Here is a 26,949-nt window from a genome sequence, read left to right as displayed (position 1 = left end):
TGGGAGACCCACCACCGCGGCAGCGCCCAGCACACCCCGCGCTCCTCGGAGCCCCGCTCCATGCCGAGCCGCCGGCGGGAGGGCGCCACTCACGTTGCAGCCTCGGCCGTCCCCGCGGGCGGGGACCCAGCCGGCGCCGAGCCGCCGAGACTCCGGGCAGGCCAAGCCGCTGAGCGCCCGCTCCGGGAGCCCTGACTCTATGGCCCCGGGGGAGCGCGCTGGAGCCACCGCGCCGCCCGCTACCAGCCAGAACCGGAGCGCCAGCGGGAGGAAGAGGGGAGCCCCGGGCGCCGCCAGCCCCGGCCCAGGGGCGCGCCCGCCGCGGAAAATGGCAGGCAGGTAGAGGGCCCCCGCGGCGGGCAGGCCCCGCCGAGGACCGAGGAGCCCGGAGACTGGGAGGAGAAGAGCGGCCTGCCCGCCCCCTGCCGCAGCCCCACCAGGGCCCTCCCCCGGCGGCGCGCGCGCCGGCGCGCGCACACACTTGCACACCGTACCTCCTCTGCTGCTCAGCCTCGCCTGCCCCCCGCGAGCACCGAACCCCCTGGGGCCGGATGCCATGGGTAACAACTTCTCCAGTATCCCCTCTCTGCCCCGAGGAAACCCGAGCCGGGCGCCACGGGGCCACCCCCAAAACATCAAAGGTAAGGCTCCGCCGGGGCCGGGCGCAGCTGGAGGACTGGGGCGCAGGCGGAGGGGCAGGGAGAGGTGGAGAGGTGTGGCTGGCGAGGCCGGGCAGGTGCCACCTGTTGTGCGTATTTGGAGATGGGAGGTGCACCTCGGCCATGGAGGTGCGCTGGAGGTGGGGGGCTGCTAGTGATGACGGTGAAAATCAGGGAGGCTGGTGTTGCGTGGGGTCTACGCAGTTCTCCCAGCCAGCACCAGAAACGTCACTGGAGTCCCCTCAGGCCATGATGCTAGGCGAGCGTGCAGGGGTGAGGAAGGGCATTTGCCAGGTGGGTAGGGGAGTGTGGCAGGATGCTCGGGCTGGCCAGCTGTGCTTCCCAAGGGAAGCACCATTGTCTCCTTTTTCATCTGCCCATGGCTGGAGAGGTGATGCTGGAAGCACTAGTTGCATTTCCGATTGGAGTGTCTTAAAAATCCAGGACAGATTAACAACAGCCTGGAAGACTGGGCCAGAGCCGGTGGCCTCTGGAGTCCTCTGCAGCTACTGACTTTTTGTATCCACTGAATCAGGTTGTTTTCTGGTTCCCCAAAGGTTAGATGTCCAGTTGAAACTCTGGAAAGGAGGGTCTGGGAGCCTTGAGACAGAGTAACATTTACCGAGAAGGTCTTTGCCCTCCAAGTCCCTCGACCCACCCAGCACCCTCAGGGAGGCCCCAAGCCCTGTTCTTGGCTTTAACTCTTCAGTGCTGTCTCTGACCTTTGGAAGACACACCTGGGTCCTCCCAGGCCCTCAGAGCCCACAGATTCCCTTCGGGAAGCTCCTTTTCTTTCACCCTCAAAACCAGCCAACACTGGCTGGGCATTCTTATGGCTAAGAGTCAGGAAGGGAAGCCCTTGGGCTTTCACAAAGAACAACCCACTTCTTGAGACCCACCCCCACTGACCCCCAGCTTATGAGAAGGATACTAGTAATGCCCTTTGACAAAGCGTTGAAGTTTACAAAGAACTTTCACAAATACCTTTTCAAGTGGGCAAGGAAACTGCTCTGGGGAGTCCTCAGAGCTAATCATGCCCATGTTACAGTTGAGGAGAACGAATGCTTGTTTCACGTTCCCAAAGCCAGAGAGGCAGAACCAGGCTGCAGACCTGTATCTTCTGACTTGGAATTCTGTCCTCTCTTTTGCTGGACAGTTAACCTTCAGGAGTCGGGGAGAGGAGGAGAGGTGGGACCGCCGTCCTGCATTCTAACTCCAACCCTTTCAGAACTTCAGCTCTCACTTGGCTCAGGAAAATCAACGGGTTTGTTGTGTCTTTCTGGAAATTAATATGGCGGTACCTGTCAAGACCTTTTAAAATATCATCTTCATTGACCTTGTGATTCCACCTGAAGAACTGATCCTAAGAAAATGGAAATGCAGGCAAACACTTATGTGCTAGGCCTAGGATGTTCATGGTAGTGTTGTTTATACTAGGAAAACAACCTAAATGCACTGAAATCGTGGTGGATCCTCTTGGTGGAGTATTATGCAATCTTTAAAATAGTATTATTGAAGAATATTTGATCACTTGGGGAAGTGCTCACAGCAGCATAATGACAGTTGTAAAAAGCAGCATACAAAGTTGTGTAGACTGTAAGAGCCCAATTTTGTTAAAATGTTATGAAGGCAAAAAAAAAAAAAAAAAAATCAAACAGCCCTTGAAAGAAAGTTTCTCAAAGGTTAACAATTGTTTCCTCTGGGTAATGAGATCACATAAGATTTTTTCTTTTCTTTTTTATATTCTGCTCTTTTCTAAAATTTCTACAATAAACAAGTATTATTTTTTTATAATCAGCTGTAAGTATTAGATGTATGAAGACTGTTTCTGAGCATTGAAAACAGATTTATAATGATGGAGGAACCCGTGGTTGTCATCCAGTTCAATGTCCTCCCTTACAAGGGAGAAGAATGAGGGAAAGGGAGAGTGAATTGACCAGTTACTCAGTGGGTCAGTTAAGAGAAGGTGGCAAAGCCAGACTAAGTCCTTCAAGGGCAGGGGTTAGCTGGGGACCAGTGAGTTGACTTGGTGCTTGAATGCTCACCAACTGCCCCAAGAAGGCTGTGCTCCATCCATGACCCTAGGGAAGCCCAGCAAAGGCCTCCATAATTGCACCCCTTTTAACCTAAATTGGGATTGTGGGGATGTGAGGTCTCTGTGGCTGGGGTCTTTGGCAAGGGATGGTGAGCAGGAGAGGGTCTGAGGCCCTCCCATGTCCCTGCTCCCACCCTAGCCTCCTCCTCTGCCTGAATCCCCACCTATCTGGCCTGGGAAGGCCCCTTTTTGCTGCCTCCCTGGTTTACAGAGATCAGTTCTTATTCAGTGGGAGTAAATGGTGGAGAAATTCTCCCTGCCAGCAGTCTCCCTCCCACTGCCCATCTCCCTTCAGGCTCAGCTTACCAGAATCCACTCTCCTCTGTCCCTAACCACAAACCTAGGTGGCCGTGAGAATTTTGGTTCTGCTCCTTCCAAGCCTGAGATGAAGGATCAGAGCATGCCGTGAAGGCTGCCCATGGGTTCCTTCATCCAGGGTCCCCTTATCCTGCTTCGCAGCCTGACTTTTCCCCATCCTAACAGAGCCATCAATTTTATTCTGTGATTGTTTTAATGTTCACTCCAAGTTCCTTTCTAACTGTATCAGCATTGACCTAGGAGTCTTCTCTGATACATCAGTGGTCATCCAGAATTCCATCCCCATTTTATTGGTATGACCTTCATACTGGCTGTGATTCCAAGACTGTTCACCCTGAGTTCTGCTGGGACAGCTTTCAGCTCTGATTCTTATCAGCGTGCATCCAGAAATTTGCTGGTGGGAGGCAGGGAACTCTCGATTTTTTTTCTCCTTCCATAATTGCAATCTATTGATTTCTCACCATTTTAATTAAAACAACTGGAAAGGACCTGGCATAACAGGGACCCTGAGACTCACTAGAGGTCTAAGATTGGTCTGGCTGTCAGGCTGACGTGAAATGAGGCTCGTCCATCACCTGTCAGGTGGTAGACTTTGGTCTTCTTCCTGAAGACACACTGACCTCACTCCACTGCTGGTGATTCCCACTGGGGTCTGAACAGTGTTGGTCTAGGAGTGTCCACGGGAGAGGCCCAAGGTATAGCTCTGGGATTAGGACCAACAGACAGTTATGAGGAGCTGCCATGTGCCTGGGTCAGAGGTGAGGGCTCATGACATCTCTGTAGATTCACAGACTGAAGATCTACTTGATAAGGTAGGACGGAGGGAAGGAATGGAATCAAATGCTTGGTTGGATTGTTGAAATCCCAGATATGTGTGGGCAGAGGTCAGAAATGGGGGGTCAGGGAAGAATTTGAGCTGGACATGGAAGGAACTGTAGAAGTTGGATCGATGGCAAGGGGTGCAGCGAGAGTCCTAGGGTGTGGAGAGGAGGGTAGGGCAAGGGACGTGCAGCAAAGGCTTGGAGGTGGGATGAGTGAGTGTGTGTATATATTCTCAGTGATGGGAACGGGGTGACTGGGGCAGGGGATTCATGTGTCATGGAGACAAATACAGATAATGAAGATCTTCCTCCTTCCCCATCTCTTTCTGAGTGCCTGCCTGCTTGGTGCTAAGTGTTGGGGGAAAGGTAACTAGGAAAGCCTATGGGGAGGACGACTCAGTCCCAGTGGTCACCCATAGATGGGGGTTGGATAGGCCACCTCCTATCACTGTTTTTTTTTTTATTGTGGTAAAATTCACAATTTTAACCTTTTAAAGTGTACAATTAACTGGCATTTAGTACAGTCACAATGTTGTGCAACCACCGCCTCTGTCTAGTTCCGGAACATTTTCATCACCCCAAAAGGGAAGCCTGTACCAATGAAGCAGTCACTCCTTATTACTCCCTCCCCTGAATCCCTGGCAACCACTAATCTACTTTCTGCCTCTAGGCATTTGCCTATACTGGACATTTCATATAGATGGAATCACACTATATTTGTTCTTTTGAGTCTGATTTCTTTCACTTAGCGTAATGTTTTCAAGGCTTATCCGTGCTGTAATATGTATCTTCTTTCCCTTCTGTGGCTGAATAATGTTCCATTATATAGATATGCCACGTTTTGCTGATCCACTTGCCAGTTGATGGATATATATATTTTTTGCGGTACGCGGGCCTCTCACTGTTGTGGCCTCTCCCGTTGAGGAGCACAGGCTCCAGACGCGCAGGCTCAGCAGCCATGGCTCGCGGGCCCAGCCGCTCTGTGGCATGTGGGATCTTCCCGGACCGGGGCACGAACCCGTGTCCCCCGCGTCGGCAGGCGGACTCCCAACCACTGCGCCACCAGGGCAGCCCTTGATGGATATTTTTGATGGCTATTTGGATTGTTCCACCTTTTGGTTATTGGGACTTTTGTGCTGTGAAGATCTGTGTATAAGTTTTTGTTTGAACACCTGTTTTCTGTTCTTTGGGGTATATACCAAGGAGTGAACCTCCATCTTTTCAAAGCTGGTGCTTTTGAATTGGACATTTCACAAAGCCGCTGGTTGTGACAGATGTAGGGAGGTTGTCTCCGTCCAGCTTTGGTTGGGTGTGACACCAGCCAGACACCTGTTGTCTTCAGTCTCTTTTCCATGGTGGCTGAGGCTCCCGGCAGGCAGAGGGAGGAGCTTCTAAGGTTGGCCAAGGAGCTTTGATTCTTTGAGGTGGACCAGTGTGAGCTACAGGAACTTTCTGCAGACCCTGAATCTCCTCACTGCTCCCTGAGGCCAGGGGTGGGGGATGCATTCTCCTAGGACAAGGGCCTAGCCATTTTCCAACCTTCACAACCTTGCTGCTACTTTCCTGATCTGGGTCCTCCTCCCAGATCTAGCTGGCCTCTTTGCCTCCCATTCCTCCTTTGATGCCAGAGGGATCCTCCTAAAGTATGCCTTTCATCTCGCCCGTCCCCTATCAACAGTCTTCAATGTCATGACCCAGCCTGCCATAATCGGAAATTCAAGGCCTCCATTCTTTGGCCAACCCACAGATATTCCCACAGCCCTTGTGTGGGCTCCTTCCGTAGTTGTCATGACACTTGCAGGTTAGGTGAACTCATCCATCTCTCTGCTCCCAGCAATGCAGCAGACAGACCTGGCACGGTGAAGGGGTGGGGGCTGGTGGCCTCCTCTGCCCCCCCCAAGACTTCAGAGAAGCTGGGCTGAGACAGCCCCCATGTTGAACCCAGAGCACCTGTCCTGCACACCCTGTTGGGTTTTCATTCAGTCTGACCTTTGAACCCTATATTGTTAATCATAAAAAATAAGATTTATAAGAGCCACCACATGTTGGGTGGTTACTGTGTGCCAAGTACTTCCGTGTAGATTATTTCTATTAATATCCTACTGACAACCTGCTGAGGGGGAGGTATCATTGTCACCATTTTATATATGGGGAAAGAAAGGCTCAGAGAGGTTAAGTGACTAATCCCAGACCACACAGTTAGTAACTGATGGAGCTGGGATTCAAACCCAGGTCTGTCTGACTTTAGAGTTCACTCTTGTGACCACTATATATCTTGCCCTTATAGAATTCACTCTAGGTGGGCTCTGTCTTCCATTGTAGGAAAGGAACTGGGGAGCAATCTCCTGGCCTCTGGACAGGGCCCCAAAGGAGGGAAAGGGAGTACCATGGGGTTCTTGATGCTCCTTCCCAACCCCTGCCCCTTCCACCTCCTCTGTAGGGCTTTGAGCCATGTAGACCCTTCAGCCAGTCATCAGACACTTTCAAGGGAACTTTCTGTTCCTTCGGGCCAGCGTTTCTCACAGTGAGGTTTTTCTACTGCCTGCATCAGCATTAGCGTCAGCTTGAAAGCACATCTAAAAAGGCAGTTTCCCAGCCCCCAGGCCAGACCTACTGTCTCAGAATACCTTGGGGATGGGCTCCCCAACCTGCATGTGTAACAAGAGCCCCAGCTCATTCTGATATACCTCAGAGTCTGAGAACTATCCAGGCTGTGGGGCCTCAGAACAGACCCACTCTGGCACTCTTGGAGTTGGTGAGATCAGGCTTCTCAGAGGAGGGGAGCCTGAGGCTGGATGGAGATTTGGAATGGACCTTTTCAAGGGCATCTTGGTGAGGGCGTGGCAGCAAAGGCGCGGAGGCAGGAAAATGCAAGGTGTTGACAGAGACAGTGAGCCGTCCCTCCCACCTGGGATGTGAGACCCCCCAGTGGGGAGATGAACGGATCAATCTTTGAAGATAGACTGATGCCAGATCTTGCAGGGCCTTGGATTCCAGGATGAGTTTAGATCGATCCTGTGGGCAGTGGGAGCTATGGGTGGCTTTTGAGCAGAGGAGTGTAGTGATTTCCTTTAAACAGCAGCATCAGCAGAGGAGGGGGGAGGAGGGAATGAAGCATCCTGAGCTGCTGGGAGGTTAATGGAGCTACAGGGCTTCTGTCCTAGGCCAAGCTGAAAGGGCTGGGTGGGACAGCCAAGTTGACGACCTCATCTAGGCTTTCCCGTGGGTGAATCTGGAAGCATTTCTGACCAATGGCTATGGTCAGCAGGGCTATTGCACATCAGAAAAAAAAAAAAAGGATTTTTAAGAAGTACAAGTCCTGATGCTGGGCACTATGCTAGGTTCATTCACATAGATTAATTCATTTAGTCTCTCAATAAATGTGAAGTAGGTATTATTATTCCCATTTTATAGGTGCAAAAACTGAGACTCATGTATATTAAGAATGCTGTCCAGAAACAATAAACTAGGAAATGGCAGAGCTGAGATTTCTATCTAGGACACCAAAGCCCATGAGGGAGAAAATTGGCTTCGGGGGGAATTTCTGCATACTGGGGCTTTCTTTTCCCTGACCCTCTGAGGTGGCATGTGCCCACTTCCAAGATGTGCACATTGAGGCCCAGGCATTGGCTCTAAATCACAGAGTGCAAGATGGTGACAGCATGGGCAAGGGCAGTAACAAAAGGAGGAAAAGGCAGGAGGAAGGAGGACAGGAGTGGGACACTGCCCAGGGGATGCCAGGGTTGCCTCCATCTGGATATGCCAGCTGCCTGGGCCTATTTCCTGTTGGTTTGTGACTCTCTCACTCCTGGTCCTGCACACCCAGGGGCTGGAGGCTGAGGGGCTGCTTCTCCCTGATCTGGTTGCTTTGGCAACCCTGGGCAGGATGCGAGTGGTCTCCTTGGTAACGCCTGGGAAAACTGCCTGCAGGGCTGGAGGGAAGTGGACTGGCCAGCGGTCAGGCTGGGTGGCACAGGCGGAGCCAGGCCAGACCGGGCCACTGAGACTGCAGGCCTGTGGTGAAGGTCAGGCTTATGGAATAGCCCAGGCAGCCTGTTGGCCATTCCCCAGCAAGCCAGAGTCCAGAGGCCCTGGGGGCCTGGGGGCCTGCCTGGTGAGACCAGAGGCACTAATGGGCCAGCCCAGGAAGTGGGAGGAGATGGGGGTGAGGGTGGGAAGGGGGGAGAATATAGCTTCTGGATGACAGATCCAGCTACAGGGTTTATTAAAAGATGTTTATCAGAGGTCATTACCCAGATCCTGCTGCTTTGGGAAATGAGCAGGTGCTGATGCCTGTGGAGCGCGGGGCAAAGAGAAAAGCAGGGCTAGAAGAAGAGGAAGAGTCACAGGCAGGCAGGTGGAGCCTTTGGCTTTCTCTCTGCTCTCGCTGCAGCTCTGGAGTAGGCTGGGCTCTGCGCTGGGCTCCAGAACTGAAGTTCTCCCAGGGTGAGGGTTGGGGTTCCAGGGATGCTCTGGTGCGGAGGCTCATTCTGTTGTTTAACAAACATGCTAAGCATCAATGATGAGCCAGGCATTCTCCTAGGCGTGAGGATACGGTGGAACACAAAAAGATGAGGGCTCGCTGCCATGGGGCTTTCCCTCCATGGAGCTGAGAGCAAAAATGGCAAATGAACAAATGAATCCGAGTATGATAATAATTACTAACATATTATGTGCTAGATAGAGACTGTGCTAAGCTCTTTTCACCTATTATCTCATTTAACCTTTAAAACAACCATGTGAAGTAAGTGTGATTATTAGCCCCATTTATAAACTGAGGCTTAGCGAGGTTAAGTAACTTGCCCAAGGTCACGTGGCTGGTATGAGTCAGAGCTGGGATTCTAGCCAAGATCTCTCTGACTTTGGCGCTACCACTAAAAAAACCCAAAAAACCCAAAAAAACCCCTTTTCATTTAGAACAGTTTTAGATTTACAGAATTATTGCAAAATAGCAGAGAGTTTCCACATAGCCCATGCCCAGTTTCCTCCATTATTAACATCTTACGTGTGTGTATGGAACGTTTGTGACATTAACGTACCAATACTGATACGTGGTTATTAACTAATGTCTGTACTTTACTCCGATTTCCTCAGTTTTCCTTCATGTTCTTTTTCTGTACTAGGATCCCATCCGGGATACCACAGTATATTTTTAGCTACCACATTTTATATATATATAGTTGTGTTTTCTTATGCTCCTCTTGGTTGTGACAATTTCTCACACGTTCCTTGTTTTTGATGACCTTGACAGTTTTGAGGAGTGTTGGTTAGGTATTTTGTAGACTGTCCTTTCACTGGGATTTTTCTGCTATTTTCACGATTAGACTGTGGTTATAGGTTTTGGAGAGAAAGACCATAGAGGGGAAGTGCTGTTTTAGTTGCATCATATCAACGGTGTGTGTTCTCAACATGATTTATCACTGTGAATGCTGACCTTGATCACAGGCTGAGGTAGTGCTTGTCAGGTTTCTCCACTGTAAAGTTAAAGGTGCACTTTTCTCCCCATCTTGCGCTCTTTGAAAGGAAGTCCTATGTGCAGCCCACACTAAGGGGCAGAGAGCTATGCTCTACCTCCTTGAGGCGGGAGCACTACTTTAACTGTTCTGTCAACTCTTTCTTTAGTTCCTTACCCAAGCAGTTACATTTGAATAAGGGCTGTGAAACAGAAGACCAGGGAACTTGGGGGAACCTGACCTGGTCTTGGGGGTCTGGGAAGTGAAATGACCAGGGAAGTGACCTGAAAATGAGTAGGGCTTGGCTTCATGTTCCTGGGGGTGCTCCTGCCATGTTGGGTGTGGAACTATTCATTTAGCATCCCTGACTTTTAAAAAAATTATTTTTATTTTTTTAAATTCTTTAAAAAAATTTTTATTGGAGTATAGTTGATTTACGATGTTGTGTTAGTTTCAGGAGTACAGCAAAGTGAATCAGTTATACATATACATATATCCACTCTTTTTTTTTAACATCTTTATAGGAGTATAATTGCTTTACAATGGTGTGTTAGTTTCTGCTGTATAACAAAGTGAATCAGCTATACCTATACATACATCCCCATATCCCCTCCCTCTTGCACCTCCCTCCCACCCTCCCTATCCCACCCCTCTAGGTGGTCACAAAGCACCGAGCTGGTCTCCCTGTAGCATCCCTGACTATTAAATGTCACTGTCCAGCTTAAATGTCACTGTCATTAAAAAAACAAATAACTCTTCCCATATTTTTAAAAGCACCCCAGAGGGGGCAGTACCACTCCTAGTTGAGAGCACTGGGCTGGGTGTGGAGGGCGCATTGAAGGTTGTTCCTGGAAGGGGCCTGGCACCATCCCCTGTTGAGGACGGAGCTGGGTGTTGGATCACCGCTGCTGCTGACTCAGGGGCTGAGTCCCGGCTGTGTCATCCCAGCCTTCCAGGCCACGGAACTTTCAGCAGAAAATCATTAAGTGGCCACTGCCTTGCCTCTCTGTCCATGGAGGCAAGTTTCTGGTCCCACAGGCTGTCTGTGTGTCGGGGGCGGGGCAGGAGGAGGAGAGAGGACCCTCTTGGGATGATGGGAGAGGGGAGGGAAGTATGTCTACCGGCTTTTCTGGATGGCCCCAGAATGCCTTGCTGGCTGCTCCAGAGGTTGGGGTGGGGACAGGAAAGGGAGAACATTGCCAGGGGTAGGTGCTGTCTTATGATTAGGGTGGCGGCGCTTCCACACGCTCCTGACTTTGACCTTCACCTTTCCCCTTGGCTTGCCCCAGCCTCTCCCTGGCATCTACTGAAAGGCTGATCTTCTCCACAGAATGGGACAGTGTGTGTGTCCAGGTGGGGGTGTCCAGGTGCCCCTAAGAGTGAGGAGAGGAGGCACTTTGCCCTGATCAGAGTTGAGTGAAACGGAGAGGATGCGCCAGCTGATTCACTTCATGTGTCAGTGACCTCTGTGCCGGGCCTGGTGCTAGGCATGGAGAATTGGGAGGTGAGTACTGGGCATCGTCTCTGCCCTTGAGGTGCTCATGGCCCATGAATCGCTCATCCAATTCAGACATCAGCCCATAGCGGCAGAAGGGTCCTGGAGCCTTTCTTCTCTGTGTTTGCTTTCCTTTCCTTTTTTTACCCTGATCTTCCCAGCAAATGCTCCCTTTGAATACATTCTCCATGAAGGGAGAGGACTGGCAGGTGGTCAGGCGTGTGCCTGGGGCTGATGGAAGGGGTGGTGGCCACCGACTTCCAACATCAGACCCAGATCAGAGGTCATTTTGTCCTACCTCCTTTCTCAGCTCAGATCTGGAGTGCTCAGCCCTGGAGAGGGGAAGTGACTTGTCCAAGGTCATACAGCTGGATTGAACCAGGTGCTAATGAGGTCTCAAGGCTCTGACATTGCTGGATGATGCTCTCAGGGTTTGGCAGAAGTTAATTCCAGAGGGACACCCGAGGGGGACGAACGATCATGCCAACTGTGATGTGTGCTGTCCCGAGGGGAACTATTGAAGGGTTTTAAACAGAAGAGTGACAAGATCTTTTAGATGCCTTAGGAAGCTCTGGGGCAAGAGAGGGGCAGGGGAGGGCCAGGCAGGAGGCTGCTGCAGTCTTCCAGTGGAGGAGAGGTGTGGCTTCTACTGGGCAGGGCAGTGAGCAGCCAGGCAAGTAGATTGATTTGGGAAATCCTTTAGAAGGTCGACCTGAAGATTTGGAAGTGGAGAGGGAGATGTAGAGGAACTACTTGTACTGACACGTGTCAGAGGATTCTGACTTCTGGGGCAGTGGTCAGTGAGGCACCCGGGTGGCTTGGCTTGGAGGAGCTTGGCTACACACTGGGAGGGTGGGCCTCTTGGGAGGTCGGGGGTGAGCACGCTGATGTGTGAGTGTTCCCTTGAGAGCTGTGTCCCACCCAAGGCCTTGAGGTCTTAGAGCCAGGAGGAGAGACAGGTGAGCAGGGCAGGGCTGGCCCTGAGCTCCTGGCTCTACCCTACCCCTGGGACATCATTGATAATTAATGTCCCCTCTGCCTGTCACAGGTGGCTCCCAGGTGGGCAGAGGTGGGGCCCTGGCACCTGTGTTGTGATGTGCATGTGGCTTCTGCAGGCCTCCGAGCCAGGGCCTTCAGTCCCAACCTAGCCAAGCTTTCTCAGGTGGCTCCTTGCTCCCCGTGGGTGCCAATTCCCCCAGCGTACACACACAAACCGTAACAGGTGGCCATAAATCAGCCCAGACAGGCCAAGGCTGCTCTGGTTTTCCCACAGTTGAGATCAAAGCCCCAGACCCTCACCCTGGGGCTCAGTACTTATTAAATTATTAAACTGTCAAGGGAAGGGAAAGCAGGAAGGACTGGGTGGATGGCCATAGAGTAAAAGAGAATGAGGAAAAATGGCTGAGAAATGAGGCAGCGGGTGGGAAAGGGGAAGAGAGGAGAGAAAAAAAAGCTCTTTGTCTTTGTCCTGAGTTTAGAGACTTCCCAGAGCTGTGAACCTTGCATCTGAATATCCTCCAACAATTCCCTCCTGCTTCCTCCTGTGGGATCTCATTGGGGTCCCATGACCAGGATTCATAGCCCCACTTTACAGAGGAGAAACTGAGGCCCAGATTGTCACAGGATTATGAAAGCCTGTACTTCTGAGTCCTGTTCCAGCCTCTTTCTGGGCCTCTTCATGGGCCCAGAATCAACATTACCTTAATACCCATTCTTGACCCTGGCTCTCAGGCTAGACTGGAGTGCGTGAAGAACCCCATCCTGATCCCAGGAGGACCAGCCAGGGCCTCTTCCTGCCTGGAGCCCCCTGGACTCTCCTTTAGCTTCCAGGCATGAAGGCAGAGCTTGGACCCAATAGATTGCCCATCCCTGCCTGAGGCAACAGGTTCTATCCCTGGCCCCACACTCCAGTTGTTTGCAGGAAACAGCCTCTTTTTTCCCACCATCTTTATTGTGGTATAATTGACAAATAAAATTGTAATGCACTTAAAGTGTACAACGTGATGATTAGGTGTATATATATATATATATATATATATATAGAAATGATTCCTGCAACCAAGTTAATTAACACACTCATCGCCTCACAGTTACTTTTTCTGTTGCTGTTGTTGAGAATGCCTAAGATCTACTCTTAACAAATTTCAAGTATACAAGTATTATGAACCATAGTCACCATGCTGTATATTATATACTCAGAACTTATTTATCTTATAACTGAAAGTTTGTATCTTTTAACCAACATTTCCCCATTTTCCCCACCCCTAGTCCTTGTCAACCACCATTCTACTCTATTTCTTTTAATTCAACCCCACCTCATTTTTTTGGATTCCACGTGTAAGTGATACTGTATGGTTATCTTTCTATGTCTTTTCTCTGGCTTATTTCACTTAGTATAAGGCCCTCCACATTCATTCAGGTTGCCCCAAATAGCAAGATATTCTTCTTTTTATGACTGAGTAATATTTCATTGTGTATATATATATATATATATATATATATATACATATATACCGTATTTTCTTTATCCATTCATCCATCAACAGACACTTAGGTTGTTACTGTATCTTGGCTGTTGTGAATAATGTGGCAATGAACATGGATGTATAAATATCTCCTCAAGATAGTGATTTCATTTCCTTTGGGTATATACCCAGAAGTGGGACTGCTGGATCATATGGTAGTTCTATTTTTAATTTCTTGAGGAACCTCCATACTATTTTCCAAAATGGCTGTATCAATTTACATTCCCACCAAGAATGACAAGGGTTCCCTTTTCTCCACATCCTCATCAATATTTGTTATCTCTTGTCTTTTTGATTATAGATGTCCTAACAAGTGTTAGGTGATATCTCATTGTGGTTTTGATTTGCATTTCCCTGATGATTAGTGATGTTGAGCATCTTTTCATGTACCTGCTGGCCATTTGTATTTCTTATTTGGAAAAATGACTATTCAGGTCCTTGCCCATTTTTCAATTGAGTTATTTATTTATTTATTTATTTATTGCTATTGAGTTGTAAGAGTTTTTTATTTTTTTGGAAATTAGCCCCTTATCAGATATATGGCTTGCAAATATTTTCTCCCATTCCATAGGGTGCCTTTTCATTTTGTTGATTTTTTCCCTTGCTGTGCAAAACCTTTTTAGTTTGATGTAGTCTCACTTGTTTATTTTTTCTTTTGTTGCTTCTGCTTTGAGTGTCAAACCCCAAAAATCATTGCTAAGATCAACGGCAAGGAGCTTTCCGCTTATGTTTTCTTTTAAGAATTTTATGGTTTCAGGTCTTACATTTAGATCTTTAATTCATTTTGAGTTGATATTTGTACATGGTGTGCGATGAGGGTCCATTTAATTATTTTGCATGTTGATATCCAGTTTTTCCAGCACCTTTTATTGAAGAGACTATCCTTTACCCATTGTATATTCTTGGCACCTTTGTTGAAAATTAGGTGACCATATATCTGTGGGTTTGTTTCTGTGCTCTCTATTCTACTCCATTGATCTATATGTCTGTTTTTTATGCTAATAGCATACTGTTTTGATTATTATAGCTTTGTAGTATAGTCTGAAATCAGGAAATGTGATGCCTCCAGCTTTGTTCTTCTTGCTCAAGATTACTTTAGCCATTCAGGGTCTTTTGTGGTTTCATACAAATTTTGAGATTTTTTTTTATATTTGTGAAAAATGCCATTGGAATTTTTATAGGGATTGCATTGAATCTGTAGATTGCTTTGGGTGGTATAGACATTTTAACAATATTAATTCTTTCAATCCATGGACATGGGATATCTTTGCATTTATTTTTATCTTCTTCAATTTCTTTCATCAATAGTTTATAGTTTTCCTTGTACAGATGTAAAGATTTGGCTAAATTTACCCCTAAGTATTTTATTCTTTTTGATGCTCTTGTAAATGAGTTTGGTTTCTTAATTTCTTTTTCAGATAGTTTGTTGTTAGTGTATAGAAACACAACTGACTTCTGTATGTTGATTTTGTATCCTGCAACTTCACTGAGCTCATTTATCAATTCTAACAGTTTTTTGATGGAGTCTATTAGAGTCTTCTGTATACAAGATTGTGTCATCTGCAAACAGAGACAATTTTGCTTTGTCCTTTCTGATTTGGATGCCTTTTAGTTCTTTTTCTTGCCTAATTGCTCTGGCTAGGACTTCCAGTACTATGTTGAATATGTTGAAGTGGCAATAGAGGGCATCCTTCTCTTGCTTCTGATCACTATTAGTATGATGTTAGCTGTGGGCTTGTTATATTTGACCTTTATTATGTTGAGGTACATTCCATCTATACCTAATTTGTGGAGAGTGTTTATCATGAAAAGATGTTGAATTTTATCAAATGCTCTTTATGCATCTGTGATTGATGATCATTTGATTTTAGCCTTTATTTTGTTAATATGTTATATCACATTTATTAATTTACATATGTTGAACCATCCTTGCATCCTAGGGATAAATCTCACTTGATCATGGTGTATGATACTTTTAATGTGTTGTTGAATTTGGTTTGCTAATTTTTTTTTTTTTTTTTTTTTTTTTTTTTTTTTGTGGTAAGCGGGCCTCTCACTGTTGTGGCCTCTCCCATTGCGGAGCACAGGCTCCGGACGCGCAGGCTCAGCAGCCATGGCTCACGGGCCCAGCCGCTCCGCGGCATGTGGGATCTTCCCGGACCGGGGCACGAACCCACGTCCCCTGCATTGGCAGGCGGACTCTCAACCACTGCGCCACCAGGGAAGCCCGGTTTGCTAATATTTTGTTGAGGATTTTTGCATCTATCTTCACCAGGGATATTGACCTGTAATTTTCTTTTCTTGTAGTATCCTTGTATGGCCTTGGTAACAGGGTAATGCTGACCTTATAAAATGAACTTGGAACTGTTCCCTCCTCTTCATTTTTTGGGAGGAGTTTGAGAAGGGTTGGTATTAATTCTTTAATAAGAATTAATTCTTTAAATGTTTGGTAGAATTCACCAGTGAAGCCATCTGGTCCTGGACTTTTATTTTTAGGAGATATAAGAATACTTTACCCAGAAAAGCTGTCCTTCAGAGTTGAAGGTGAGATACAAACATTCCCAGACAAACAAAAGCTGAAGGAGTTCATAACTACTAAACCTACCTCACAAGAAATGCTAAAGGAGTTCTTTAAGCTGTAAAGAAAGGATACTAACTAGTGACACGAAAACATATGAAAGTGTAAAACTTCCTGGTAAATGTAAATATGTGGTCTAATCCAGGATACTCTAATATTGTAATGGTGGTGTGTAAATCACTTGTAACTCTAATATAAAGGTTAAAAGACAAAAGAATTAAAAATAGCTATAACTACAATAATTGGTTAGTGGATATATAATATAAAAAGATGTAAACTGTGACATCAAAAACATAAAATGTTGGGAGAGGGAGTAAAAGTGTTGAGCTTTTGTATGTTAACAAAATTAAGTTGTTTTCAGCTTAAAATAGATGGTTGTAACTATGTTTTATGTAAACCTCATTGTAACTACAAAGCAAAAACCAATAGTAGATACACAAAAGATAATGAGAGAGGGATCAAAACATACCACTTTGGCATCCAGTCACAAAGGAAGACAGTAATAGAAGAAGAAAAGAACAAAGGATGTGCAAAATATCCAGAAAACAATTAATAAAATGGCAGTAAGTCCTTATCTATCAATAATTACTTTAAACATAGTCTAAATTATCCAATCAAAAGACATAGAGTAACTGAATGGATCAAAAAAAAACAAGGCCCAACAAATTACCCAACTCTAAGAGACTCACTTCAGCTCTAAGGACACATAAGCTGTAAGTGAAGAGGTGGAAAAAGATATTTCAGACAAATGGAAACCGAAAGAGTACAGGGGTAGTTGTACTTATATCAGATAATATAAAGGGATCAATTCATCAAGAGAAAATAACTATAGAAAATATAATATACCCAACATCAGAGCACATAAATAAGTAAAGCAAATACTCTGAAGGAGATCTGAAGGGAGAAATAGATAGCAATACTATAATAATAGGGGACTTCAATTCTCCACTTCCTTTTTTTTTTTGGCCTTGCCGTGTAGCATGTGGGATCTTAGTTCCCCGACCAGGGATCGAACCCACGCCCCCTGTATTGGAAGCGTGGAGTCTTAACCAGTGGACCACCAGGGAAGTCCTCTCCACTTTCAACAATGGTTAGATCATCCAGACAGAAACTCAATGTGGACATATTGGGCTTGAACTACACCTTAGACCAAATGGACCTCACAGACATACAGAATATTCCATCAAAAGTAGCAGACTAGGGCTTCCCTGGTGGCACAGTGGTTGAGAGTCTGCCTGCCGATGCAGGGGACACAGGTTCGGGAAGATCCCACATGCTGAGGAGCGGCTAGGGCCGTGAGCCATGGCCGCTGAGCCTGCGCGTCCGGAGCCTGTGCTCCGCCATGGGAGAGGCCATAACAGTGAGAGGCCCGCGTACCGCAAAAAAAAAAAAAAAAAAAAAGTAGCAGACTACACATTCTTCTTCTTATGTGCACATGGAAAATTCTCTAGGATAGATCATATGTTAGCCACAAAACAAGTCTTAACATATTGAAGAAGACTGAAATTATATCAGTTATCTTTTCTGACCACAATGGTATGAAACTAAAAATCAATTACAGGAGGAAATTGGGAAAATTCACAAACACGTGGAGGTTGAACAGCCTGCTCCTGAACAATCAAAAGGGAAATTTAAAAAATCTTGAGACAAATGAAAATGGAAACACAACATACCAATGGAATGTTATGGGATGCAGCACAAGCAGTTCTAAGAGGGAAGTTTATAGTGATAAATGTTCACATTAAGAAAAAAGAATGATCTCAAATAAACAACCTAATTTTATACCTCAAGGAAATAGAGAAAGAACAAACTAAGCCCAAAGTTAGTAGAAGGAAGAAAATAAATGAAAGATTGGAAAGACAATAGAAAAGATCAACAAAACTAAGTGTTGTTTTTTAAAAAAGATAAACAAAATTGACAAACCTTTAGCTAGAATGAGAAAAAAAAGAGAGAAGTCTCAAATAAATTGAACCATTTATGAAAGAGGAGACATTGCAACTGATACCACATAAACACAAAGAATCATAAGAGAACACTGTGAACAATGATATGCCAACAAGTTGGATAACCTAGAAGAAATGGATTAATTCCTAGAAACATACAACCTATCAAAATTGAATCATGAAGAAAAAAATCTGAACAGACCAATAATGAATAAGGAAAAATCCTCTTTTCAGGGCAGAGAGAACCTAGCCAGTGTCTGAGAGATGCACAGGGGGTTTCCACTTTCCCGGGCCGGGTCCGGCAGATCCTCTGGAGCTGAGGAGAACGGCCAGACACACAGACCCTGGTTTGGAGCCAAGAGGATGGAGGAAGTGGTGGGACGAGGCTGTGAGTGACCAGGATGCCACTTACGTGGAAGTTTCTGCATCAGAGGGCAGCCCTCCTGAAAACTGCGGCTCCCGTTGCATGAGAGTCCTCAGGTTCTTCTACTGCAAAATGTGAAGGAAACCGTTTTAGGGAGTTTGGGTTTCCTTGTCTGGTCCCAAGTTGAGGTTGTGTTAAAGAAACAAAATATAAGAGGAGTCTGGATTGGCTTTGAGAACAGAATTTCCTGAGATTCAGGGCCTGTTCTGAAAGTGGGGATTTGCTGTCTGGTGCTAAGGGTTAGTTCCCAGGATAAAAGATTCTGTTTTAGGGCTGAAGCTGCCATTTCTGCAGACAAGATTTTGGCTTGGTATTGACGCATCTGTTTTGGGGGTCTGAGTTCCATGCTGGGGTGAGAATCTTATTCCTAGGAGGAGTTTTCACTTCAGGGTCCAGGATTCTTGATTACAGTTGAGCATTGATTTTGGGGGCCAAGAGTCTATTTGGGGGCTCCATATTCTACGATTGGGTTGAGTTTCCCTTCTTGGGCTTGGGGTTTTATTTACTAACAGATGGGAAGTCTTTTGCCCTTGGGAGGAAAGGAAGAACTCGAACCCACTTTTGTTTCCAGGGAAGACTTTCTGGGACCACCAGCAGAGGAGTGGACCAATACACTGATGATCAAGAGGCTGGATTCCAGCCCTTGCCTGGATGGGAGACGGAGAATAAATCACTTGTAAGCTCGAGGTCTCTCGCTGAAAGCTTGGCCAGGCAGTGGTGCTGACTCACAAAGCACCATCCGAGCTTGCTTGCTCCTCCCACAGTGACACTAACGGTGGGCTCCAGAGGCACCGACAGCCATCGTTCTGTGAGTCAGATCCATGATGACAGCACTCAAGCCACCCTGGGCGCTGCCAGCTTGGTCCAGTTAGTGCCAATCGGATCTTAACTTGTCCTGAGGAGCCCCTGGGGAGAGGGAGCACACGTGGAGTGGGATATGTCAAATCTGGGTCCCTGGGGCTTGGTGTGTAGCTCTGGTAGGCAGGAGCGAGGCCGGGCTGGGCCAGCGGCTTCCCTCCCTAGCGGGCCAGCTCTCACGCATCCTGGCTGGTGCGGGGAGACATGATCTGTGATCTGAAGGGGCCTTGCTCTCTCCCTTGTGCACTGCAGGATGGCTGGGATGCAGAGGGGTTGTTGCTGGTGACCTCCTAGCCCCCATCTGCCCCATTGCAGGTGGACTTTCTGGTCTTAGAGGTCTTCCTCTTTTCTGTCCAATGGGGGCCAGCGGTGAATGGTGCAGAGCTGTCAGGGTAAGGCCAGCAGGGAGTTTCCAGCTTGGGTGTAAATTCTCTAGTATTTCAGAAGAAATTCTCCTTTGGGAAGGAGCCCTTCTCCTGTGGCCAGGAAGCTCAGGAAACCTGAGAAGATGGAGTTTTCTCTACCACCAAGTATGTCCTGGGGATGTAAGGGTGGCTCTATCTGGGTCTGCAGGGACCCTCAGGCCCCACTCTCTGGGCCTGGCCAAGGTACATGGAAAGCTTAGAGACCTGGGGGTCCCACTGGGCTGTGGAATCCCAACCCAGACATTGAACTCTGGTGCCATCCAGCAGGCCTCTGGAGTTCTCTCAGGGCATCTGGAGGGACCTGGGCCAGTCAGTCATACCTCAGATGTGAGGAGGCAGGGGAGGCAGGCAGGTTGGTTGAGGCTCGGGCTCTGGGGTCAGACTTTGCCTCCTGAGCCACCTGGAGCCAGATGCTTCACTTCTCCACACCCCAGTTCTTTACTGGAGGTAAAGTTTGACTAGTAATAAATGCACAATAAATATTAGTTATTGTTGCCATCATTAGGCTCAGTCATCAGTTCCCAGCTTAGACATCACTTCCACCAGGAAGCCTTCCCTGAACACTCTGGCTAGATTAGATAGCCTCTGTATCCCCTCCTACTGCTGGCCTGTGTTCCCCTCATGGCACTGATCACACTGGCTGTCAGGGCCTGTTTCCTTGTTAGCATCTGTTACTGCCTGGTTTACTCACCATTGTATTGCTGCCGCCAGTGCCTGGCTCACACAGTGGGCACTTGACAAATATTTTGAAATGAATGCAAGAATGGGCTGATTCTCGGGAATTCAGACCTTTCTATGGGCTCTTCAGGGCTGCTGCTACAGCCCCACTTTCTTTTCTTTGTCGAAATGACATTTCCCACAAACCAGGCTCTCGGGCAAAGGCAAGAGAAGGTGAGAGCACTATGGAACCGTTGGTTCATTCGTTCATTCCCTGACGGCACAGATGTTCTTTGGGTGCCTCCCAGGTACCAGGCCTCGTGCCAGCCTCTGGGGACAGACACGGTCCCTGCCCTGCTTGTGCTTGTGGTGCAGATCACGGGGGCTGAGGTAGGTCACAGGAGAGGAGGGTGGTCAGTTAGGCTGAGTGGAGTCAGGGAGGGCTTCCAGAAGGAGGGATTTGCTTTGAAGAATGGCAGGGAAGTGTGGATAGAGATGGGCTAGCTCTTGGGGGTTGGGCAGGAATCAGATGGAGCAGACAGAGCTGCCTGTGTGTGGGCGATAAAGTAAGGCTGGCCAATGACAGCGTGGCCTGTGCGTGCGGAGGCCTTGACTGTCAGGCTGAAGATGGATTCAGAAGCCGTGGGCACCGTTGATCCTAGCTCTGCCACCCACAGACGAAAGACCTTGAGCAGGACACGTCACTCCCCGAGTGCTAGTTCTAAGATGGGAACTGTGATGCCTGCCACCCGGGGTTGTCAGACCGCAGTGGCAAGGCACTTTGTAAAAGGAGCTGGCCCCAGTGATGGAGGGCTGGAGGGGCAGGCCCTGCGGAGTCAGGCTAAAAGGTGTGTGTGTCTGGAGGGAGCCGGTGGGAAAACAGGAAGGCAGTCCTGCTTCAGGCTTCTCTGTTTGGTAAATAATTCAATTCTTATCTCAGGTTTGTGGTGTCCACACTGCAGGCCGCAGGTGGAGCGTCTGGGATCAGGTGCTGCGTTATCCAGAAAGTGGTGGGGTCCCCCCCGCCGGCCTCCTGGTCCTGGCAGGGGAGGCGGCGGTAAGGAGGAGTCTTCCAGGGTCTTCTTGTCGCTGACCGCATCACTCCTTCTCCTCATTTCTCTCTCTCTCTCCCCCTCTCCACGTTCTCGTTGTCTGGTTCCCCTCTATAGTCCCCCCTCTGCAGAAACGCAGGGCCTCGTGCCCCCTCCACCCCAGGCCCCTCGGCGCCGTCGCCCTGTGCCTGCTGCACGTCGCTGCCTGTTGAAACCCTTGTCCTCCCCAGGGCCTCTCCTCAAACACCCACACCTCCAGGAGGCCGGCACCCCCAAGTCTGTCGAGCCTCTCAGTGGGCCGTAGGGGAGCACCGACCTCTCCCTCACCCCATGGTACAGAGACAGACAGTCGTTTTTTTCATTTTTAGTGCTTAATACTGAGACTGTGAGGGTCTGTTTAGTCTTGTCCAGCTAACATAAACCAGCCTGAACTGGGCCGTGGCAGGGAACTTTGCTCTAAGTTCCCTTATTTGGAATGAAATTCATTGTTTTTCACTGGGAGGCAGTGGGGTTATGGGGAGGCCCTGTTGCACCCCCTCCCCAGGGTGTGGCCTGAGTGGCCCCTCCAAAGGTCACTAAGGTGTCTGTGGCACAGAGGTTGGCCCTAGGACACCAGCTACACCCAGTGCCTCAGGGATGGAGATGGTTTGGAGTCGTACTGTTCAATCCTGCCCTTTTATGGGAAGGAACTGAGGCTAGGATAGGAGAGGGCACCTGCCCAGAGCCACAGTTGGAGGTGTCGCATGCAGGGCTCCTGGCTCCCTGGCTCTCAGACCGCTCTGTTGTGCCGGGCGCCTTGGGCCTCGGAGCTGGTGGAGGTGGGGCTGCGAGCTGGCTGGGGTGAGGACTGATGAATGTGGCTGGAAGTGGCCCAGGGTCTGGGGATTTCCCAAGGCTTCTGGGGGAGCAGCTAACTGCAGAGGCCGTGGCAGTGAGCCGAGGGGAGGGGGCATGGAGAGGCGGCAGGGGAAGAAAAGGAGGGATGGTGAGAGGAAAGGGAGCGGTGGCTGAGGGGTCTCGGAGAGCTGGGCTCTGGTCCCGACTCTGCTGCCGTCACTGTGACGTTGGGCTCCCACCTGTCCTGGAGACTCAGCCTTTTTGTGTGCATCTCCCAGGGTGTGCCTTGGATGAACAGAGGTCAGGGGGCGTTCCTCACCTGTGATGGGCTGTGGGAGCCAGCTCATCGGGCGGGTTACTGTCCCTCCCTATGCCCCGGGGCCCCTCCGTGTAAGAGGGGTGCGGCCTCTTTATGATTTCTCTGCAAGAGCATGAGCTCTAGAGCCAGAACTTGGGTTCCGTTCTTGACTCTGATGCTTATTGGCTGGGCTACTAATTATGGACAGAGATTTCAAAACCCAGGGCTCTAGAGGGAGCAGTGAGGGTCTTTACAAGATTGACATGAACTCATGTATATCATATGTCTATACCGAGTGCCCAGTAACCAGAGTGGGGAACAGCCATTGACCTCCGAGCTGCACAGTGCACCCGGGCCAGCCTTGGGGCTCTGTGGCCCTGCTTCCTTTGTTCAATCCCAGGTCCCTACTCAAAATCAGCAAGTGCATGTTTAGATATTCCTTCTACAGGAAGCTCCCCCCAACCCCTTTTGACATCCTTTAAAAAGAACTTCTCATGTATTCACTGATTCTTTTCACAGAGAACACACAGCTGGGACATAGGGAGCTGTGACTGACCAGTGTAGGAATTCCCGAGACTGGAGGAGGAAAGAGAGACGTTAGAAAGTGCAGGCCTGAGAAATCCTAACCAGAAGGCCCTGGTGCTGGGGAACAAAGGGTGAGAGACCTTGTATTGTTTACTATGAGCATTCCGTTCACTGCTCTCTTAGCAGTGACGCTAGTGCTAGTATCCGAGGCTGTTTATAAAGGTACGTTGAACATCTGCTTCTGCGTGGTTAGTGAGGCACTCATTTACAAAAGATCATCTCGTTGCCAAGAGCAAACCGTCACCGAGTGAAACATTAACTCAGCATTAAAAGTAAAAGGAGATGATGTATGGACCAATGTCCGCACAGGCCTGGGCTGCCTCTGGGCAGTGGGAGCCAGTGAATGTTTTAGATTCACTTTCTGGATAGCTCAGTCTAGTTGTCCTGTGGAGGGTGGATTTAAGGGGGCCACAGTGGGAGCAGGGAGACCAGTTATGATGGGAGTGTAGCTGTTATGGGGGAAGGATGCCAAAACCTGAACTGCAGTTTTGGTGAAAGAGAGGAAGGGACACATTTGAGACACATTTAGGAGGTGTGCCTGGCATCACTGGTACATGAATGGGGCCGGGGTGGGGGGGTAAGGAAGAGGGAAGAATCCAAGACGGTGCCCAGGTTTTCAGGTAGCTGGGAGGATGGTGATTCCACAGTACACCGGGCAGGAGAGGAGGATTGGAGGGGAAGATGGTGGGGATGTGTCAGAGGAGCCCTGAGACATTCTGGGGGAGTCGTTGGGTCGGCAGCTCCACGTGTGAGCTTGAAGCTCAGGGGAGAGGTTGTGGCTGCAGTGGGAGGAGAGCCAAGAAAGGGAAGAGGGCCAGAGAGGCTGAGGGAGGTCGTGGCAGTGGGGGTTTAGATGTTGTGATACGGCATAGCGCCGTGGTTCTCAGACCTTAATCGGCCTATGGATTGCCCAGAAGCTTGAAAAACTGTGGGTTCCTGGGGCCCCCCTCCAGTTAATCCGGTTTAGTAAATCTGGCAGGGAGGGGAGCGTTCCTGGGATCTGCTGCTGCTTTTTTTTTTTTTTAATAAATTTATTTACTTTTGGCTTCATTGGGTCTTCGTTGCTGCACGCAGGCTTTCGCTAGTTGCGGCGAGCAGGGGCTACTCTTCGTTGCGGTGCACAGGCTTCTCATTGCGGTGGCTTCTCTTGCTGTGGAGCATGGGCTCTAAGCACGCGGGCTTCAGTAGTTGTGGCACGTGGGCTCAGTAGTTGTAGCTCACAGGCTTTAGAGTGCAAGCTTAGTAGTTGTCGCGCACGGACTTAGTTGCACTGCAGCATGTGGGGTCTCCCTGGACCAGGGATCGAACCTGTGTACCTTGCATTGGCAGGTGGATTCTTTTTTTTTTTTTTTTTTTTGCGGTATGCGGGCCTCTCACTGCTGTGGCCTCTCCCATTGTGGAGCACAGGCTCAGCGGCCATGGCTCACGGGCCCAGCCGCTCCACGGCATGTGGGATCCTCCCGGACTGGGGCACGAACCCGTGTCCCCTGCATCGGCAGGTGGACTCCCAACCACCGCGCCGGCAGGTGGATTCTTAACCACTGCGCCACTAGGGAAGTCCATGGGATCTGCTTCTTAAAACAAGAAAATCAGGCAATACTAGTGTGAAGGATCCATGGACCATCTGTTGTGAAACACTTGTCTGGGGGTCAGTCAGATCTGGGTTCAAATCTTGACTATTGGGTCTTGACTTTGGACAAATCTCTTGATCTTCCAAACCTGGATATCTTTGTCAGTTAGTAGGCATACTAGTTCCCACCTCGCAGGGCTATTGTGTGAATTAAATGAAGTCATAGCTGTAGGTCATGTGGCTAAGGACCTGGTGCCTAGTAAGAGCTCAGTAAGGAGTAGGCATTTCTTACTTATTACTAGAAGTTCGAAGATGGTGAGCAATTGGACAGGGCAGGCTGCTGACCACACAGATGGGTCAGTCCCAGGGGAGCACTCCCCTGCCCAGAGTCTGCCTCTTGGTTGAGCTGACCCCAATTTCCATCTCCATTGTGTCTTGCCTGAGTTGATAGGACTGGGGGCTCCTGGCTCATCTCATCAAGTTCACAAAAACTCATGAATCAAATCAGATGTCAGTTTACTACTTCCCAGTGAGAAATGGACTGTCAGATGGACTGGACAGTGTGTCGACTATTGGCACTATTTTCCCCTTGCAGGAGGCTACTCTAGTGCTGGGTGAACCTGGCATCCGACAGAGAGCTGGGGACACAATCTGTGGATTGAATGACCTTGGGCTCTGAACCCTGCCCAGGCCACTTCACCAACAGAGAAATGCCTGCCAGGTGCACCCAACACTTGGCCCAGCTTGGCAGGACATCATCTCCTTGGCTGTGCTCCATGGCCCCCACCGTGGTTTGCCTCGGTGACACCCCCTTTCTCCTGACTCCTCGGCAGCCAACGAATATGTCTTTGCTTTGGGTTTATTAATACCTCCGGTCAAGTCTCCTGTAAGTCCCACCAGGTCTGGGGCTGTTTTGTCTCTTGATGGTAACTTTGCGTGCTCTGATCCATGACCAGTCAATTTCTTAGACTAAAACTTGGGGAAAGCTTATTGCCTAGTGCCATGGGGGCCACCTCATTGTGGCCTCCTCTCCACTTACTGCCCATACGGCGTTTCAAGAGGGAGGGAGTGGGTTGAGTCAATGATGGTGCCTCTCATACCTCTGGGGGCCGGTTGGGTCTGGTTACCCTCCATAGAAATTAAGGAACCCCTTAAGGACTTGTCTAGAAGACCCCCAATCCTCCCCCCGAACCTGTGTGTGGTTTTGGACCCCCCTGTCGCGGACATCACACTGCATCGTCCTCATCATTTTTGTCACCGTTTTAAACTCTACCACCATCCCCAACAACAGATGCTTTAAAAACAGTTTATTGCTTAAGTTATAAGAGTAATACCCTTTGGGGCTTCCCTGGTGGCACAGTGGCTAAGAATCTGCCTGCCAGTGCGGGGGACACGGGTTCGAGCCCTGGTCCAGGAAGATCCCACATGCTGCAGAGCAACGGAGCCTACGGGCCATAACTACTGAGCCTGCGCTCTGGAACCCGTGAGCCCCAACTACTGAGCCCACGTGCCACATCTTCTGAGGCCCGCACACCTAGAGCCTGTGCTCTGCAACAAGACAAGCCCCGGCAATGAGAAGCCCGTGCACCGCAATGAAGAGTGGCCCCTGCTCGCCACAACTAGAGAAAGCCTGTGTGCCGCAACGAAGAGCCAATGTAGCCAAAAATAAATAAATAAAATTAATTAATTAAAAAAAAAAAGAGTAATACCGTTTGACTAACATGTCCTTGGTTCTCCCACCCCTCAGTCTCTGGCAACCATCATTCTACTCTCTGCTTTTATGAGTTTGATTTTTTTAGATTTCACATGAGTGAGATCATGCAGGACTTGTCTTTGTCTGGCTTATTTTATTTAGCATAATGTCCTCTAGATTCTTGTATGTTGACCCAAATGGCAGGACAATATTCTTAAAAAAGGAGTATAGTATAATGGAGTAATATTCCATTGTGTATATGTACCACGTTTTCTTTATTGATTCATCTGTAGATGGACACTTAGGTTGTTTCCATATCTTGGCTATTGTGAATAGTGCTGCAATGAACATGGGAGTGCAGATAACTCTTTGATATAGTGATTTTATTTCCTTTGGATATGGACACAGAAGTGGGATTACTGGATCATATCGTGGTTCTATTTTTAATTTTTCAAGGAACCTCCTTGCTGTTTTCTGTAGAGGTTGTATCAATTTACATTCCCACCAACAGTGTACAAGGGTTCCCTTTTCTCCACATCTTCATCAATATTTGCTGGTTCTTTTCTTTTTTGGGGGGGGCACGCTGTGTGACCTGAGGCATCCTAGTTCCCTGACCAGGGAGCAAACCCAGGGCCCCGCAGTGAGAGTGCCAAGTCCTAACCA

General features: G+C 48.7%; 1 protein-coding gene across 1 annotated transcript in view; it reads left to right on the top strand.

The window, feature by feature from the left end:
• NEURL1 (neuralized E3 ubiquitin protein ligase 1) overlaps window positions 1-26,949 on the top strand; it is an 80,712-nt gene continuing 53,763 nt past the window's right edge. Inside the window, exon 1 of the mRNA XM_060034135.1 lies at window positions 1-641. Within this exon, the coding sequence (XP_059890118.1) occupies window positions 557-641 (85 nt within the window). The 5' untranslated portion in view covers window positions 1-556. The remainder of the gene's footprint in view (window positions 642-26,949) is intronic.

This window comes from Delphinus delphis, chromosome 16 (genome assembly GCF_949987515.2).
Source record: "Delphinus delphis chromosome 16, mDelDel1.2, whole genome shotgun sequence".
Lineage (NCBI taxonomy): Eukaryota > Metazoa > Chordata > Mammalia > Artiodactyla > Delphinidae > Delphinus > Delphinus delphis.
Note: the sequence above shows the minus strand (reverse complement) of the source record. Positions and strands in the feature narration are given on the sequence as shown.